This window comes from Podarcis filfolensis, assembly GCF_964270895.1.
Source record: "Podarcis filfolensis genome assembly, chromosome: 2".
Lineage (NCBI taxonomy): Eukaryota > Metazoa > Chordata > Lepidosauria > Squamata > Lacertidae > Podarcis > Podarcis filfolensis.
This window is the reverse complement of record NC_139605.1, coordinates 15,238,836-15,257,567: the sequence shown is the minus strand read 5'-3', so window position 1 is coordinate 15,257,567 and position 18,732 is coordinate 15,238,836. Positions and strand designations below refer to the sequence as shown.

At 43.0% G+C, this 18,732-nt stretch overlaps 2 protein-coding genes across 8 annotated transcripts in view; one reads left to right on the top strand and one right to left on the bottom strand.

Moving 5' to 3' along the window:
• LOC310757241 (C-type lectin domain family 2 member D-like) overlaps positions 1-18,732 on the bottom strand; it is a 66,967-nt gene that overhangs the window by 3,348 nt on the left and 44,887 nt on the right. For 3 of the 7 annotated variants that reach the window (XM_083602519.1, XM_083602522.1, XM_083602525.1), the window contains exons 2-7: positions 8,721-8,891; positions 6,657-6,713; positions 5,758-5,826; positions 4,720-4,812; positions 2,773-2,957; positions 2,086-2,189 (exon numbers count right to left, since the gene is read on the bottom strand). In XM_083602519.1, coding sequence (XP_083458645.1) covers positions 2,086-2,189; positions 2,773-2,957; positions 4,720-4,812; positions 5,758-5,826; positions 6,657-6,675 — 470 coding nt within the window. In that variant the 5' untranslated portion in view covers positions 6,676-6,713; positions 8,721-8,891. Of the gene's footprint in view, positions 1-2,085; positions 2,190-2,772; positions 2,958-4,719; positions 4,813-5,757; positions 5,827-6,656; positions 6,714-8,590; positions 8,892-16,535; positions 16,881-18,732 lie in introns of those variants that run through there. The other 4 variants (XM_083602521.1, XM_083602520.1, XM_083602524.1 and 1 more) reach the window with 4 other exon arrangements.
• Positions 1-18,732, top strand: part of LOC310757182 (killer cell lectin-like receptor subfamily F member 1) — a 49,087-nt gene that overhangs the window by 5,065 nt on the left and 25,290 nt on the right. The gene's annotated exons all lie outside the window — the stretch shown is intronic.

Below are 18,732 nucleotides of genomic sequence, written 5' to 3'. Positions count from 1 at the left end.
CGCTTGCTGCTGTCAATGAACAGTCTCCAATCTTTGGGTTCGTACTGTGGCACTCCAAGCTTGAGCAGAAGCTGTGCAATATCTGCACAGTACACCAAGTCCTTCTCTTCCGAGAAAAAACGGAGGTACTCTTGATGCCTGTTGCGGAAGAAGCTGATGCGAGCACTGTCAGAGAGGAGGTTTTTTTCGTTCAATCTGGATGCCAACAGTTCGGCAGAGTCCTTTGACAAGCTGAGGTAGCAAACTAGATCATTCAACTCCTTTTGGGAAAATGGATGTGGCGCATCATCTTCAAGAACCACTTCTTCTTCATGTCCTTCTGGAGGCATCTTCGTCACTAATGTCAGGAAGTTCTCCGAAGATAGGCACTGGAATTTCATCACAATGAGCTACAGGACGACGTGCTGATTGAAGATCAGGATACTTGAGGCTGCTCCGGTTCTTTCTGTTGATCCCAGTCACATCAACAGCGCAGAAGTAGCAGTCAGTGACATGGTTTGTCGGCTCCCTCCAAACCATGGGAATTCCAAAGTTCAGACTCCTCTTGCCATTGGTCCACCCACGTAGAGTCTCGGTGCATGCCTTGCACACCATGTGTGGCGCCCAAGCTTTATCCTGGTCACCAAGTTTAATACCAAAATAAGCATGGTAAGCAACTTTATGCTTTGCCGCACCAAATTATGGAAGATTTTGAGGTTTTATGACTTCAAACTGATCCCTTGTCGACATAATCACCCAGAACTATCGGACCTGAGTACTTCTTGTCATTAAAATAATCATTTCCAATCAAAACAATTATTCGACATGGCATTTTACCCCCACCAACTTCTTCTATATTTTTTTAAAAAAAGATATTTATTGGGATTTTACAAAAAACAAAAATTTACAAAATGAAAAAACCAACAGAGAAAAGTAAAAAATAGGAAAGAAATACAAGAAATACAAAAATTCATAGAAAAATAAACAAGAAAAAAAATACAAAATACAGAAAACAAGTAGATAGGAAAAAATTAAAAAGCAAATCCATTTTTTGATATCTTTAAGTTCATTTGCTTGTTTCCTTGACCTCCTCACACCTCCCCCTTTTGTATTCCCATTTACATAATCAATTCAGCAAATCCTTACCCTTTTTCATTTATCTTAACTCTATATCTTAGCATATTATAACTCAATATTTTCATCTGTTTATCAGTTCATTTTTTACATATTCTTATTAACTTTTGTTGCTAATTACCACTTATTGCCAATCCAAACATAATTCTAACATTCATTAATTTTACAATATTTCTGAAAATAAACTTTGAATTTCTTCCAGTCTTCCTCCACCGCCTCTTCTCCCAGGTCTCGGATTCTGCCAGTCATTTCCGCCAGTTCCATATAGTCCATCATCTTCATCTGCCACTCTTCCAGGGTGGGTAGCTCTTGTGTCTTCCAGTACTTTGCAATAAGTATTCTTGCTGCTGTTGTTGCGTACATAAAGAAAGTTCTGTCCTTCTTTGGTACCAATTGGCCGACTATGCCCAAGAGAAAGGCCTCTGGCTTCTTCAGGAAGGTATATTTAAATACTTTTTTCATTTCATTATATATCATTTCCCAGAAAGGCTTAATCTTTGGGCACGTCCACCAAAGGTGAAAGAATGTACCTTCATTTTCTTTACATTTCCAACATTTATTATCAGGCCACCAACTTCTTCTAAAATGCTCCACACAAGCGTACATGTGAACAAAAATGTAAAAAAACGACGTGGCCATAGCTCATAAACTTGACCTGATTGATCAAAACCAATGTGATTTTTGGATTCAGCGCATCAGATTCATCCTAAATCAACTGAAAAAATGCAGACAACAAATTTGTTGTTGACCAGTGTTATCATTTAAACAAAACTCATCCCCGCTCCTAAGTCCACATATTCTCTATTCCTGCATGGTAATTCAGAATAAAAAGGTGTCTCCAGCTACAGCTCCACACAGTGAATTGTGGGTACTGTATATAAGCTCTGGAAACTAATGCAAAAGACAACTTTTACAATCCAAACACAAAGCAGGCACATATTCACAGGCAAAGAGGGGGTGGAAATCACTCACTGGTTTCCAAACTCTGTCCCATTGGGCCATTTCCAGGGCTGACCTGCTTCTCTTGAAAGACCAATCCAATGATGAGAGGGACGAGTAAAATTCCACAAAAAATCCTAGCAGGAAAGGAATGGCAAGCAGTGGTTTATATACCTCTACCACCTAGGACTCAATACTTAAATCTCATCTTTATCAGCATCATCATATCTGGTATACCACAAAAAGGGGACCTTCCGTTCCATAGCAGCTTGTCTGGTACGACAGAACTACAATGTCCACTTCCCAGGATGTGTGTCCTTGCCATTTATCGAGAGGGTGAGGGCTGAGGCTGCAGGGAGGCTGGCAGGGTGCAAGGGCAGAAGCGGGGGTGCCAGACTGGCTCTGCTGGGGCAGCTACACATTGTTCTCCCCACCACCATGCCCCTCCCTCCCTCCTGTTCCTGACATCATCTCTTACTGCCATTCACCACTCCTTGCTCCCTTTCCACCTCTCCTTCTGTCTTCCCCACTGCCGCAGAAATAAGATTGCAAATTCCTTGGGGCACTTTGCTTATGTTGCTCTGTGAAGTGTCATGAACCCTGTTGTAAATTTAGTATATTATTATTATTATTAAACCCAGAATATAAGTTACAGGTGGAGCTGTACTTGTTTGCTTCCGGCGATGAGCCCACAAGTGAGGATACATACTTGTTCCTTACCAGATCCGGCTTGGTATCAATCACAGCCAAAGAGGCACCAAGGAAGGAACATCTAGATTCACTGTCGCTCCAGTTCCTTTTGTCTTCTGATTTATAATAGCATTTCCCTAGGTACCCAACCCAGCGATCTGGGCAAGCGGCATCGACAGGCAGAGGACACAGCGGACAGGGCTGTGGCTTTTTAACTGGAAATGAAACAATTTGCCCAAGTGTAAGAGCTCACAATGATTCTGTAACACTGAGGACAGATGCTGGGAAACATTTGGGAATTGTAGTATGGGTAGCAGTGAACTATAATTCCCAGGGTTCTTTTGGAAAAGCCATGATCTTTTTTTCTTTTTTTTAAACAACTACTACTATGTATGTATATGGTGCAGGTAGATTTCGTGACCATACTAAAAGATTATGTATTTGTACTGCTGTGGTTCACATTGCTTAGTGCAAATACAAATTTACGAGTGGAAAAATAGAATAAAAATATCACAGGAAGCTGCCTGGCACCAAGTCAGACCATCTAGCTCAGTACAGTGGTACCTCGGGTTAAATACTTAATTTGTTCCGGAGGTCCGTTCTTAACCTGAAACTGTTCTTAACCTGAAGCAGCACTTTAGCTAATGGGGCCTCCTGCTGCCGCCACGCCGCCGGAGCACGATTTCTGTTCTCATCCTGAAGCAAAGTTCTTAACCCAAAGTAATATGTCTGGGTTAGCGGAGTCTGTAACCTGAAGCGTATGTAACCCGAGGTACCACTGTATTCTCAGTTAATATTTAATCTTTCAAGCGTGTAGCATGTCTTGCTGTTAACAGTTCTCAAGATGGCTCTGGGAAAGGCAGCCAGTCTCGCAGCTCAGCAGACCCCTCATTTATAACTTTAGTTTTAACTGATTTTTAATCAGTTTGTTTTAACCTAATTTTTGCTATGTTGCAGAGAGCAGAGCTCGAGAAAATGCAGAGTTCATCTGTTGCCTGTTTTAATGAATTTTATGGAGCAGGATGTTTCAGTGCTTTGGAGACAGCACATAAATCTCAAAGAACATTGAATCAGATATCATTAGGGAGCCATTTTCCTCTCCTTTACTTCCTCGACTTTGCAAGAGGGGAGTTAGTGTTTTTCAGCAAAATTTCCAGAACGCAGCTGAATACCCTGTTCAGGGCTGCATTTAGGTTTGATGAGGCCCTAAGCTACTGAAGGGAAGGTAATGGAGCCCTTTATATGTCCAGCTATCCTTTGTCAACAACAAATTGCCGCTGTTTTTTGTGTTGAATATATGCTGTATGGTAATTTATGGACCTCATAGGTCCATACACAAAACAAAACACTGTTGCTGTATGTAGGTTTTATTTTATTTGTTTTTTATCTTATATTTTGGAAATGTACATCCAGTTCCCCCCCTTTAAATTCTTTTTGGGTCCCCAAGAGAGTGGGCCCCTAAGCTATAGCTTGTTTAGCTTATACGTAAAATCCAGTACTGACCCTGTTAGAAGAGTTTTTAAAATAAATAAATAGCTGCACATAAGGGCTGGGAAATCCATTCTCACGATGGTGCTTACTGAAGTGCAGACACGAAAGGCCTACCTCAATTCAACGGCAGCCTGAGAATGTACTCTAAAGCAGAAATCTATACAGTGGTACCTCGGTTACGAACTTAATTTGTTCCGGAGGTCCATTCTTAAGCTGAGGTACCAATTTAGCTAATGGGGCCTCCCGCTGCCGCCGCACGATTTCAGTTTTCATTCTGAGGTAAAGTTCTTAACCAGAGGTACTACTTCTGGGTTAGCTGAGTCTGTAACCTGAAGTGTTTGTAACCCGAGGTACCACTGTATTGGATCATTATGAGGCAGGAAATGCAGTTCGGTGAGGGAATGAATCTACAAGTCAAAGGCAGAAAGAAGCAATAAATCATAAATAATTATGTCAGGGTTAAAGCACAAAGTTTTCTCTACTCACCAGCCAATGCGATTATAGTAATGACCAAAGCTGTGATGACGGCAACAACTGCTAATGTATATTTTTTGTCTTTAATGCACTTTGGGATGAAAACTGAAAAACAGAAGGGTCTGAGGCAGTGTTTCTCAACCTTGGGTCCCCAGATGTTGTTGGACTACAACTCCCATCATCCCTGAGCTCTGGCCTTGCTGGCTAGGGATGATGGGAGTTGTAGTTCAACAACATTTGGGGACCCAAGTGAATGATGATCACGAAAGCAAACAAAGCAGTCTGTTTGTTGCTACAGTTCTGCGAGAATTTGACATTCAAGACAAGGCACTGCAAATTCATTCCAAACCACGACTTTAGGGTATGCCTGCCTTAGCTGCCTGCTTTCCATGAGATGTATTCTAAGGCAGCCATTCCAAAACATCATGTGCTCTGGTGGTTGTTGGACTTCAAATCCCATCAGACCACATGGCCAAAGGTCAGGGATGATGGGATTTGTAGTCCAAGAACATTACTGTCCTAGAACATTGGACTACAAATGAGACTGCTTAAAAAAAAGAGTAAAGTATAAGTACTTTATGGATGCACTGAGATACAACAAAATCCCCTAACGTTGGGCAACCCAGAGGGAGTATCTTTTATGTATAAAGGGAGAAAACAAAGGTGTCAGGATCCACAGAATCAGATAAATTCTGGAGAAAATATGGGAAAGAGCTAGCAGGAGAAAGGGCATTTGGACTGGAACAGTACAGGAAGAAGTAGACTCAACAGAGGTCAAAGTGAAAGAAAAATAAATAAAAACAAGATGGCATTAAAAATCTTAACTTGGAATGTAAATGGACTTAATAACTAAACAAAAAGATGTAAGATTGAGCATGTAGTGAAGAAGTTAAATTTGGATGAAATCTGCTTCCAAGAAACACATATTGCTAAGAAACATAGAAGGATTTTGATTAATAAAAGGCTGGGGGAGGACTCTGTAACCTCCGACGTAAGAAGAAGAAGAAAAAAGGAGTTGTAATGTATTTAAAACCCCAAATAACTATCTACCAGCATTTCCTGCTTCCCTTGCAGCAGGTATCTCAGGAGTCATCAGTTCACTGTTGACAGTGGCTCTATCTGCAAAAGTAAGCATAAGTGGTCAAGAACCACTGTTATCTTCTCAACTGTGGCACCACATATGAAATCCCCCTCACCTTTTGTAATTGAATTAGGACAAAACTCCAAGTGACAACTGGGATGGAAGCATTTCTAGAACGGGACCAAAATTCAGTATACTGTGGTAGGTTTGGGGCCAGTTCAGAAAATGACCTGGTGCCTAAGAACAGCAAAGACTTCCAGATTTTATGACTTGACTCAGGGTTTTTACTACCTGTGTTGAGAAGTTTCAGGAGGTCTGAATGGGTCTCAGATGGTCATAGGTTCTTGGGAAATGGCTCAGTTAAGTTCTCAAAGCAATCTTGGGGAGTTTCTATACAATATACAGTCGTACCTTGGAAGTCGAACGCAATCCGTTCCGGAAGTCCGTTCAACTTCCAAAATATTCAGAAACCAAAGCATGTCTTCTGATTGGCTGCAGGAAGCTCCTGCAGCCAATCGGAAGCCGCAGAACCCACGCCAGACATTCAGCTTCCAAAAATTGTTCAAAAACTTGAACACTCACTTCCGGTTTTCGATCGTTCGGTAGCCGAAACGTACGAGTTCCAAGGCGTTCAACAACCAAGGTATGACTGTAAATAAATTGTAACAGAGAGATATTGGGGTATCAAATGTAACTGAAAGGAAGTATCTTTTTCACCACACCCAGAATTAATCCTCTCTCCAATAAAACATTCTGGGATAGAAAGAGTTTCATCCCTGGAGTCAGTGAGAGAGGTTTGCCCTCAATATTTTGCCCTACCACCTCTAGCTCTCCACTGTATGAAACAAACAAGATTATTATGCCTCACCTGTGATATTTTCTGCCATCTTGGGATCTTTTCATTCTGAGTACAACAGCTCTCAACCTTCAGGGAAGACAAAGAGGTCCCTGTTATCAGCAATGTTAATCGATCAACTTGGGTTTTGGTTTTTTTAACCAGGCATCTTTATTGAAAGCTGAAAAGTACATAATTATATGTGCACTAAACATGGGATGTGGCTGGTGCTGTGGTGTAAACCACTGAGCCTAGGGCTTGCCAGTCAGAAGGTCAGCAGTTCGAATCCCCACAACAGGGTGAGCTCCCATTGCTCAGTCCCTGCTCCTCCAACCTAGCAGTTTGAAAGCATGTCAAAGTGCAAGTAGATCAATAGGTACCGCTCCGGCAGGAAGGTAAACGGCGTTTCTGTGCGCTGCTCTGGTTCACCAGAAGCGGCTTAGTCATGCTGGCCACATGACCCAGAAAAACTGTCTGCGGACAAACATCAGCTCCCTCGGCCAGTAAAGCAAGATGAGCGCCGCAACCCCAGAGTCGTTCATGACTGGATTTAACTGTCAGGGGTCCTTTATCTTTTTAAACATGGTGATAGGTAAATAAAAGAGAGAAAAAGAAAAAGAGAAACAGAACCCGTGAAGAAGGGAAAGTAAAGGGGGTGGGAGGGGGGACTCAAAACTGTATACTTTACAAAGTTGGTATCGTACTTCACCAGATCTTAACCTATTACAGTATTTGTAAGAATGGATTCCAAATATCATGGAATTTGTCCATGGCAATGTTGGGATACTGCCAGGGAGATAGAGTCCATCTGAGCCCCCAAGCTCCTTGCCGGACGATCCATCGACCTCCCGTAGTGACGCAGTACCAGCAATTTAGCGACACGAAGCCTCAAGAAAAGATAGCCACATTCTTGGACTTGTGCACACTCTTTCAGCAGAATTCACACAGCAAAAGTTGCACAGCATGAGAGCATATTTATAGTTTATTTGGCGTTGGTCAGAACAAAGAAGACATGACCGTCTGCTCCGACTGCTCAGGCAAAACAGCAGAAAACGAAAGGAACAGACAACATAAACATCCTGTGAGACAGGAAACGCGCAGGCTGTTATACAAACATCCTGCTCCCTTTTAAGGTGGAACGGAAATATCCTAACAGGCAAGTCTGCATTTATATGCAGGATGTTCACATGTTGCGAGTTTGTATAGGTCTTCAATCGTAGAAGGGAGTATCAGTCTTTTTGCCATGGTAAGGGCACGGAGAGTCCACTCGTATTGTCCTTTTGTAAGGTACCATGCGCTGGGCATATAATTCAAAAGGATATTTTGCTCTGTAAATGTAAGTTTGTTCCGTACAGTTCTGTTGATAGTTTCAGTTACCCTCTACCAAAATCTTTCAATATAGGACAATGAAAAAACATGCGCTTTAGAGAGCCATTATCCCTATTGCATCTCCTTAGATAGCCCTTTTTAAAACAAACATAATGGGGTCCAGTATATTCTAAATATTATTTTTTGTTTTATGAGCCTCAATTTAAGGTCCAGAGACACCCTTGTTGTAGCAGGGTGATAGAGAGTTAAGGTGAATGAAGGTGAACTAGACTCCTCAGGCAAATCCTGTATTTCGAACAACCTCCCTCATGTTTCCAGTGTTGCAACACAGCTTTTAAGATCCACAAAAGTAGTTTTGGATGCTGCCATGAAGGTAATTTTCAGCATCCTGGCACAACCCCCCTGCCAGTTTTGGTTTCTCTTAGTTTCTCACTTTTCTACTCTTCAGTTCTCCATGTCAGTTTGTGATTTTAAAAAAAAGTCTGCATTAAAAGTACCTTTATTTTATTGCTGATTTCTCCTAATATACGACAAAATATGCAATGTTGCCTAATGTGCATTTTTGTAAAGCAATTTTCCCTAGTATAAAACATTATAAGTTATATTCATTAATATATGCATTTTTATGCACACTTTACCTTTTATATATATAAAAGGAAGGAAAAAGAGGAGGACAAAAAGAGAGAGGGAAAGGGGTGCTTGCCCCAACAGATGACCACTGGCAGAATGTGGCCACAGAGACAGATTTGAAAAGTTGCTGATCCTTGCCTTTGACTGTAGAAGACGGTATGTTGCCTTTGGTCCTTGCACTCCAATTCTGCAGGATCTGACTGGCAGCAGCTCACCGAGGTAGCGCACGAAGGTCTTTCCCAGCACTGCCATAAGTCTTTTTAACTGGAGACGGCATGGTTTGAACTAGATTCATCGTGCATACAAATGCTACAATGAAAGAACGAAATGAAAACACTGAAAACGGTCTTGAAAACACCGAAGAACAATTGAAAGCATCTAAAAACATTTAACATAAGACTTTCCACCCTCTTTGGAAATAGGTTGGAAAGGAATAAATCAATCATTTTGTATGTCTAGAATCCAAAATGGTTGAGCAGAGGGGGAGGGTACAAAAACACTCCCTAAATCAGGCATAGGCAAACTCAGCCCTCCAGATGTTTTGGAACTAGAGTTCCCATCATCCCTGACCACTGGTCCTGTTAGCTAGGGATCATGGGAGTTGTAGTCCCAAAACATCTGAAGGGCCAAGTTTGCCTATGCCTGCCCTACATGAAAAAGTTACTGGTGAGGGGGGAGTTGAAAGGTCCTGAGATGTGGGCAGAAATCCTTGCATGCTTACAGGTTTTTATTGTTTTCTTAAGGCTCTCGGCTATTGTGCATGAAGAAATATCCTTTCTAGAATACTTTCCATTCCATTCCCTCCTCCACTTTACTTTCTGGCGCTAAAGTCATTATGTTTTATCAACAGTGCTTTTCTCTGTTGAGTATAAACAGTCTTCTTTTGTGTGGTCACAGAAAACAATATGTTGCCAATAATAGAATCATAGAATCACAGAGTTGGAAGAGACCACAAGGGCCATCGAGTCCAACCCCCTGCCAAGCAGGAAACACCATCAGAGCACTCCTGACATATGGTTGTCAAGCCTCTGCTTAAAGACCTCCAAAGAAGGAGACTCCACCACACTCCTTGGCAGCAAATGCCACTGTCGAACAGCTCTTACTGTCAGGAAGTTCTTCCTAATGTTTAGGTGGAATCTTCTTTCTTGTAGTTTGGATCCATTGCTCCGTGTCCGCTTCTCTGGAGCAGCAGAAAACAACCTTTCTCCCTCCTCTATGTGACATCCTTTTATATATTTGAACATGGCTATCATATCACCCCTAAACCTCCTCTTCTCCAGGCTAAACATGCTCAGCTCCCTTAGCCGTTCCTCATAAGGCATCGTTTCCAGGCCTTTGACCATTTTGGTTGCCCTCCTCTGGACATGTTCCAGTTTGTCAGTGCCCTTCTTGAACTGTGGTGCCCAGAACTGGACACAGTACTCCAGGTGAGGTCTGACCAGAGCAGAATACAGTGGCACTATTACTTCCCTTGATCTAGATGCTATACTCCTATTGATGCAGCCCAGAATTGCATTGGCTTTTTTAGCTGCCGCGTCACACTGTTGGCTCATGTCAAGTTTGTGGTCAACCAAGACTCCTGAAGTATCTTCTCCAAAGGCTTTTGTAGTGACAGCAGCTGTTGAGTGTAGGCCTAGGAGTTGGCTCCTAGGCCCGCATGTAATAAATGCATTCCAACTCCCTCCAGGCTGTCAGTATGTTGAAGGACGGGTTCAAGTTAGACTTGAGCACTTAAAAGTGAATTAAAGCCTTCTGTCAGGCTAGCAGAACAAATCCACTTTTTAAAAATGAACTTTTTGCAGTTAGGAAAGTGACAGTGAACTGAACTGAAACATATTCGGTGAAGAAAGTGTGGGAAAACAATTAAACACTCCACAATCAAATCAGGAGAAATGCACAAGGAATCCTTCTGCCCGTGTAAGCAACCCATGAGCAAATCAGAACAAATAGTCAATAAAGACCAGATGTAATCTAACTACCTCTTGAAGTTCTGTGGAAGCAGGTCAGCATGAATGCTCATTAAACAGGTTGTTTGGGGGAACCCTCAACGATTGATTCCTGAACTGCAGCCCTTGGTAAAGGTAAAGGGACCCCTGACCATTAGGTCCAGTCGTGGCCGACTCTGGGGTTGCGGCGCTCATCTCGCTTTATTGGCCAAGGGAGCCGGCGTACAGCTTCCGGGTCATGTAGCCAGCATGACTAAGGCACTTCTGGCGAACCAGAGCAGCGCATGGAAACGCTGTTTACCTTCCCGCTGGAGCGGTACCTATTTATCTACTTGCAATTTGATGTGCTTTTGAACTGCTAGGTTGGCAGGAGCAGGGACCAAGCAACGGGAGCTCACCCCGTCGCGGGCATTCGAACCGCCAACCTTCTGATCGGCAAGTCCTAGGCTCTGTGGCTTAGCCCACAGCACCACCCGTATCCCTTGCAACCCTTGGTAGTCTATACTATATTTGTCCCTGCACAGAATCCAGGCTTAGGCTGTCAGATTTTATTTTCCTAAAGGGAATCTCTAGCCTTCATGGGTGTGGAGAAAATCCCACAGATGTGATTGTGCCCTCAGTACTTTAAGATCAAAAGGCAAAAAAACGTCTGGAGCAGCCTTCCGAAGGCTGGCGGCGGGAGGAGGTCTCTCCGCCCCACCGCCAGCCTTCGGAGGAGGTCCGAAGACAGTGGGGAAGACACGCTGCGCTTCCCCACTGTCCTGGAGATTTCCCTATGGGCTTTCGTCTTGCGAAGGAAGCCCATAGGGAAATTCGTTTTGCGAAGCGCCTCCAAAACGGAAAACCCTTTCGTCTAGCAGGCTTTTCGTCTTGCGAGGCGTTCGTCTTGCGGGGCACCACTGTAGAAGGGACCAATTGGTAAAAGGTATACAAGTGGGAACCAAACAGTACAAATTGAAATAATAATAATAATAATAATAATTTATTATTTATACCCCGCCCATCTGGCTGGGCCTCCCCAGCCACTCTGGGCGGCTTCCATAAAAACCAAAAATACAGTAAATATCACACGTTAAAAACTTCCCTGAACAGTGCTGCCTTAAGATGTCTTCTGAATGTCAGGTAGTTGTTCATCGCTTTGACATCTGCTGGAAGGGCGTTCCACAGGGCGGGCGCCACTACCGAGAAGGCCCTCTGCCTGGTTCCCTGTAGCTTTGCTTCTCGCAATGAGGGAACCGCCAGAAGGCCCTCGGCGCTGGACCTCAGCGTCCGGGCAGAATGATGGGGGTGGAGACGCTCCTTCAGGTATACTGGACCGAGGCCGTTTAGGGCTTTAAAGGTCAGCACCAACACTTTGAATTGTGCTCGGAAACGTACAGGGAGCCAATGTAGGTCTTTCAAGACCGGTGTTATATGGTCTCGGCGGCCGCCCCCAGTCACCAGTCTAGCTGCCGCATTCTGGATTAGTTGTCGTTTCTGAGTCACCTTCAAAGGTAGCCCCACGTAGAGTGCATTGCAATAGTCCAAGCGGGAGATAACCAGAGCATGCACCACTCTGGCGAGACAGTCTGCAGGCAGATAGGGTCTCAGCCTACGTACCAGATGGAGCTGGTAAACAGCTGCCCTGGACACAGATTTGACCTGTGCCTCCATGGACAGCTGTGAGTCCAAAATGACTCCCAGGCTGCGCACCTGGTCCTTCAGGGGCACAGTTACCCCATTCAGGACCAGGGAATCCTCCACACCTGCCCGCCTCCTGTCCCCCAAAAACAGTACTTCTGTCTTGTCAGGATTCAACCTCAATCTGTTAGCCGCCATCCATCCTCCAACCGCTTCCAGACACTCACACAGGACCTTCACCGCCCTCACTGGTTCTGATTTAAAAGAGAGGTAGAGCTGAGTATCATCCGCATACTGATGAACACCCAGCCCAAACCTCCTGATGATCTCTCCCAGCGGCTGCATGTAAATGTTGAAAAGCATGGGGGAGAGGACAGAACCCTGAGGCACCCCACAAGTGAGAGCCCAGGGGTCTGAACACTCATCCCCCCACCACCACTTTCTGAACACGGCCCAGGAGGAAGGAGCGGAACCACTGTATGACAGTGCCTCCAGCTCCCAGCCCCTGAAGACGGTCCAGAAGGATATTATGGTCGATGGTACCAAACGCCGCTGAGAGATCCAGCAGAACTAGGAAACAGCTCTCACCTTTGTCCCTAGCCCGCCGGAGATCATCAACCAGTGCGACCAAGGCAGTTTCAGTCCCATGATGAGGACTGAATCCCGACTGGAAGGGATCCAAATGGTCCGCTTCTTCCAGGCGTGCCTGGAGTTGTTCGGCAACCGCTCGCTCAATCACCTTGCCCAAGAATGGAAGATTTGAGACTGGGCGATAGTTGGCCATCGTGGCCGCATCTAAAGATGGTTTTTTAAGAAGCGGTTTAATAACCGCCTCTTTCAGCGGGTCTGGGAAGGCTCCCTCATGGAGGGAAGCATTCACCACCCCACGAAGCCCATCGCCCAGTCCTTCCCGGCTAGCTTTTATAAGCCAGGATGGGCAAGGATCCAGGAGACAGGTGGTTGGTTTCACTCGTCCAAGCAGCCTGTCCACATCCTCGGAGGTAACAGATTGGAATTAATCCCACTCAACTTGACTAGACAGAACTCTAGCACTCTCCCGCCCTGGCCCTGCTCCCACGGTGGAGTCTACTTCTTCCCGAATCTGAGCGATTTTATCTGCAAAAAACTTTGCAAAATCATTGCAGGAGAACATGTGGCCCGTACTGGGCCCCGATGTTGCAGGTGGTTCCGCTAAATTGTGAACCACCTGAAAAAGTCTCCTGCTGCTGTTTTCTGCAGATGCAATAGAGGCGGCGAAGAAATTCTTCTTCGCCGTCGCTATCGCCACTTGGTAGGCTCGACGTTGAGCTCTAACCTGTGTCCGGTCAGATTCGGAATGAGTTATCATTTGCTGATGATTTGGTACTGACTTTACAGGAGCCAGAATCAAGCACTAAAAGAGTATTAGAACTGATTCAAGAATTTGGTCAGGTAGCAGGCTTTAAGTTGAATAAGATGAAAACTAAAGTCTTAGAGAAAATTTTAACTGAGATTGAGAGAGATAAGTTTCAGAAGGAGACAGGATTGACACTGGTTAAGAAAGTGAAATATTTAGGGGTAAACATGACTGCTAAGAATGTGAATTTATTTAAGGATAATTATGAAAAATGTTGGACTGAAGTGAAAAAGGATTTAGAAATATGGTCAAATCTGAAGTTATCGCTGTTAGGCCGAATTGCTGTGATAAAAATGAATGTATTGCCAAGAATGTTGTTTTTGTTTCAAACACTGCAAATTTTGGATAAAATGGACTGTTTTAAGAAGTGGCAGAGAGATATCTCTAGATTTGTCTGGCAGGGCAAGAAGCCCCGTATAAAATTTAAGATATTAACAGATGCTAAAGAAAGAGGTGGATTTGCCCTGCCAGACCTTAAACTTTATTATGAATCAGCCGCATTTTGCTGGCTGAGAGAATGGATGCTTCTTGAAAACACTGATGTGTTGGATTTGGAAGGTTTCAATAATGTATTTGGTTGGCATGCATATCTGTGGTATGATAAGGTTAAAGCACATAAAGCGTTCAAAAGCCATATTGTTAGAAAAGCATTGTTTAATGTTTGGATAAGATATAAGGATTTGCTAGAAAATAAAACCCCAAGATGGTTGTCACCAATGGAAGCGAAGGCACAGAAAAAACTCAATATGGAGGCCAAATGGCCGAAATATTGGGAAATTCTGGAACAAGATGGAGACAGAATAAAACTGCAGAGCTTTGAAAAATTGAAAAACAAAGTGTGATATTGGCTCCATTATTACCAAATAATGGAGGCATACAATTTGGACAAAAAAGTTGGTTTCCAGGTGGAAAAATCAAAATTGGAAACAGAACTGCTAGACTCTAAAGTTAAGAATTTGTCAAGAATGTATAACTTGCTGTTGAAATGGAATACTCAAGATGAAACGGTGAAATCTGCTATGATTAGATGGGCACAAGATGTTGGACATAATATTATGATGGCTGACTGGGAACAGTTATGGACCACTGGTATGAAATTTACGGCATGCAATGCCTTAAAAGAGAATTTAATGAAAATGATCTATAGGTGGTACATAACACCAGTCAAGCTTGCAAAAATCTACCATTTGCCTGATAATAAATGCTGGAAATGTAAGGAGACGGAAGGTACCTTCTTTCACCTTTGGTGGACATGCCCAAAGATTAAGGCATTCTGGGAGATGATTTATAATGAAATGAAAAAGGTATTTCAATATACCTTCCTTAAGAAACCAGAGGCCTTGCTTCTGGGCATGGTTGGCCAATTGGTGTCCAAGAAAGATAGAACGTTTTTTATGTATGCCACAACAGCAGCAAGAATACTTATTGCAAAGTATTGGAAGACGCAAGATCTACCCACCAGGGAAGAATGGCAGATGAAACTCATGGACTACATGGAAATGGCGGAAATGACTGGCAGAATCCGATACCAGGGAGAAGAGTCGATGGAAGAAGATTGGGAAAAAAATTAAGTATATCTAAAAAAAATTTACAGATAGGTAGCCGTGTTGGTCTGCCATAGTCAAAACAAAAAAATTTTTTCTTTCCAGTAGCACCTTAAAGACCAACTTTAAGTAGCACCTTAAAGACCACTTAGTTGGTCTTTAAGGTGCTACTGGAAAGAAAAAAATTTTTTGTTTTAAAAAAACATTGTAAAATTAATGAATGCTAGAAAGATGCTGGAATGAACTTACACGGTCTTAGCAGAAAGGTTATAAAGAATTAAGTTAAAATGGATTGTTAATGGGTTAAAGTGTAAAATTTAAGGTTAAATTGCGTTAAGATAAACTATGGAACAAAATCTGAGAAAGAGGGAAAGGACTTGCTGAAACAATTATGAATTAAGAATACAAAAAAGGAGGCACGAGGAAGTCATGGAAATAAGTACGGTAAATGAAAGATAAAGATATGAAAATACTGGATGTTATTGTTTTTAAATGTTACTGTTTAACTGTATTGTTTTTGGGGGGTTTTTTCCTCTTCTTTTTAGTAGTGTATTTTCCTTTATTTTTGAAGTATTGTAATCTTTTTTTATTATTATTGTCTGTTCTTCTTTTTTTGTAATTGTTAAACTTTAATAAATATCTTTTTAAAAAAATAGAACTGCTATTTCTTGCTGGTGTTCCTTGCAAGACTGGCAGGAAGTAGAAATATCTGCATCTATCTAGGACAGGGCAGGGATACAGAAGAAACATTAACCTCGGATGTGCACTCTCCCCTCACTGCTGCCTGCAATTGTAAGGCACCTCTGAGTTGTCAGTATTTTGTGGAAGGCATTCAGGAGCTCACGGGGGGGGGGGGAATTGGGTTTGTGCAATTAAAACGGAGCACCAAATTCACTTTAGAAAAGAAACCAGAAGACATATAAACACCCCACAACCAAATGCTTGTTGAATGCACAAAGCCCGCCCACAAACAAATCAGCGCACACGGATGAGCTTTGTGCCAGTAAAACAGGATGGAAGCTCAAGAAATAGGTCGTCCGGAAGAGCAAGCAGATTCTACAGAATCTACAGGTTCTGGATTCCATCTGATCCCTACTTTCTCCCTTCCTGCGAAGCCCCCTCCATCTGCCACACCCCTTTTCTTTGTCTCCAGCTCCCCGTACTGCAGGGCGCGCCTCAGACGTCTGCTGAATAGTGATATATGATCCCCCAGAGAAGAGATCTGAGAGTCTGAGGCTAGTGATCTCAGGAGACAAACACGACCGAGCGAGGAGGACTGGAGGGAAAGTACCAGCAGCAGCTTACCCTGGAGGCGCTGAAGGGTGAGAGGCAGTACCTTGTGATGAGTCACCTAAGTTCAGCGGCTCTCCCGGGCCGCAGCTGCCATGTTTGATCCGTTAACAGCAAACTGCGACACTGAAACCCCCTGAGAAGCAAAAACACTTACCATGACGAAGCAGGAGGCAGAGAAAGATCGAGCCCACGTGACGCTTCTCCGGCGTCCGGAGCAAAACAGCAGGAAAACAAGCAGCAGATACGGCTATAGGAGGCAACTTATCATGCTTATTTGCTAACATGCAAACTAGGCAAGGCATTTGGGAAGCTCCTATTCCACGCCTGCTTAAACAGCCTGCTTTTGTTCTGAGGAAAGGAGCTGAAACGCGCAAAAGCTCATGTCTGCAAAAATGCCTTGTTAATCTTGACTCCCAGAAATGCTTCGAATTCTTTGGCTCTGTGGTCAGCGATTCCACTTTGTGGGAAGGCGTTGCTATTTCTTTTTTGCTATCCTTTTTGTCTAGTGAGATCGGATGCACCCGTGGCTCAGAAATGAGTGGCACGCCAGCAGAAACCCGGTGCTTTTTTTCCTTTTAAAAAAAGTTTTGGGGTACTGTCATTTCCCTACTCATATTGAAATACTGCCCCTCAATGAGGTCAAACTTAGATCCACAAAATGTTTAGGGGTATGCTTACCTCTGCGCACCCCCCCCCCCAGGAAAAAAGCACTGCAGAAACCCATCAGCTTATATGGCTACAGAGGAGTTTAGACAAACTTATATGGTTGTAATTGCTACTGGACAATTTTCATGTTTTTATTTATTTATTTCGTCAGCGTCAGACCAGCATGGCTACCTACCTGAATCTTATATGGCTGTGTTCAGTTTCCACTGCAGCCTCTGAATGCCCGTTTCTGGAAATTACAAGGCTTGCCAGAGGAATCTAGTTGGCCACTGTGAGAACAGGGTGCTGGACTAAATGAGCTATTATTGGCCTGATCCAGCGGGACTTAAAAAAAAATTCTGAAGAAAGATTTAATGAAAAGAGGGGCGTTATTTTGTCCTTTGCTAAAGCTGTGTTTATCTTATCTTGAGGCTGCAGATTCAAAGCAGGAAACGCTTTGAATTTCCTGACCACCTTCCCCCTCCCCCTTTCCATTGGAAGTAGCAAACTTTAATAACAAGAGTAATTAAAAGAAAACAGAATAAGGCAACAGGGAAGGAAGAATCATGTCAAGGGGGGAGGGAAGACCCCCTGATTTCTGTAATGGCACTTGGCAAAAGTAATTGACAATCCCTATCTTTAAAATCCCTCTTTCTTGTTTTTCTAAGAAAACAGCAACACTGTCCCTGTTTTATATTTGTGAATTTTTGGTATTCAAAATCCTTTATTAGGCATAGCACACCACACACTATCAAACAAACATCATATACAGACTGTACAAAATACGGGCTCAGCGAACACAATTCATCCCAGTCCCATTCCCAACTCCAAAAAATAAATCGATGTACATAGACAACATAATACAACACAGCAACATCACCTACCATTAAGAACCACTAAGTCTCTTTATCATGGCCCATTCTTTCTTCATGGACAGCACTTAAAAATTCAGCCACTATAATAGTGATTTGATCATCGCTGTCCGCCAGCAGGTCCTGAACAGTTGGTTGTGTAAAAATCTGTCTATTAAATTTTAGGGCCTCAAATAATTGTCTTCTGGCATAACTGCCAAAATCACAGGAAAAGAATATATGCTCTAGAGTATCGGGTTCCTGTTTTCTGCATTTGCAGAGACGCTCTGATTCTGGGATAGCTAAGTATCTTCCTCTCACTACCACCGAGGGAAACATGTTAAATCTGGCCAACATAAACAGCCTACACGATTCATGTTTCTTCAGATTTGTCATGTATCCCTTTTGGAAATCTCTACACAAAGGTAGATTTAAGTGGATAGGAGAGCAGGTGCTGTGCTTTGCAACCTCAAGCATGACGAGAACACTTTTTTCTGTAAGAGTCTTCCTGATAATTTCCCATGTATCTTTGGGATCAGAAATTTCAAAATCAGTTAGAGTGAGCCCTATCGAATCCAGTTTTCTCCTGCAAGTCAATGATAGATTGTGAATTGCACTATCACTTAAAAGATCGTAAAGTAGAGAATTAGGGGTGAATTTTTGGTGAAAGCTTCTTTAAAAAAAATTCAGTTTAGTGGACACATTGGTTTGGAAGACAAGAATGATTATCTCTCGTCAATAAATGCAGAACAAGAATCTCCCGGGTTTTACCCAAATACAATGATGTCCAGTGCCACCTAGAACTATATAATGACACCATACGCACAGTGGGCACAAAAATCTTTCAGAATGTAG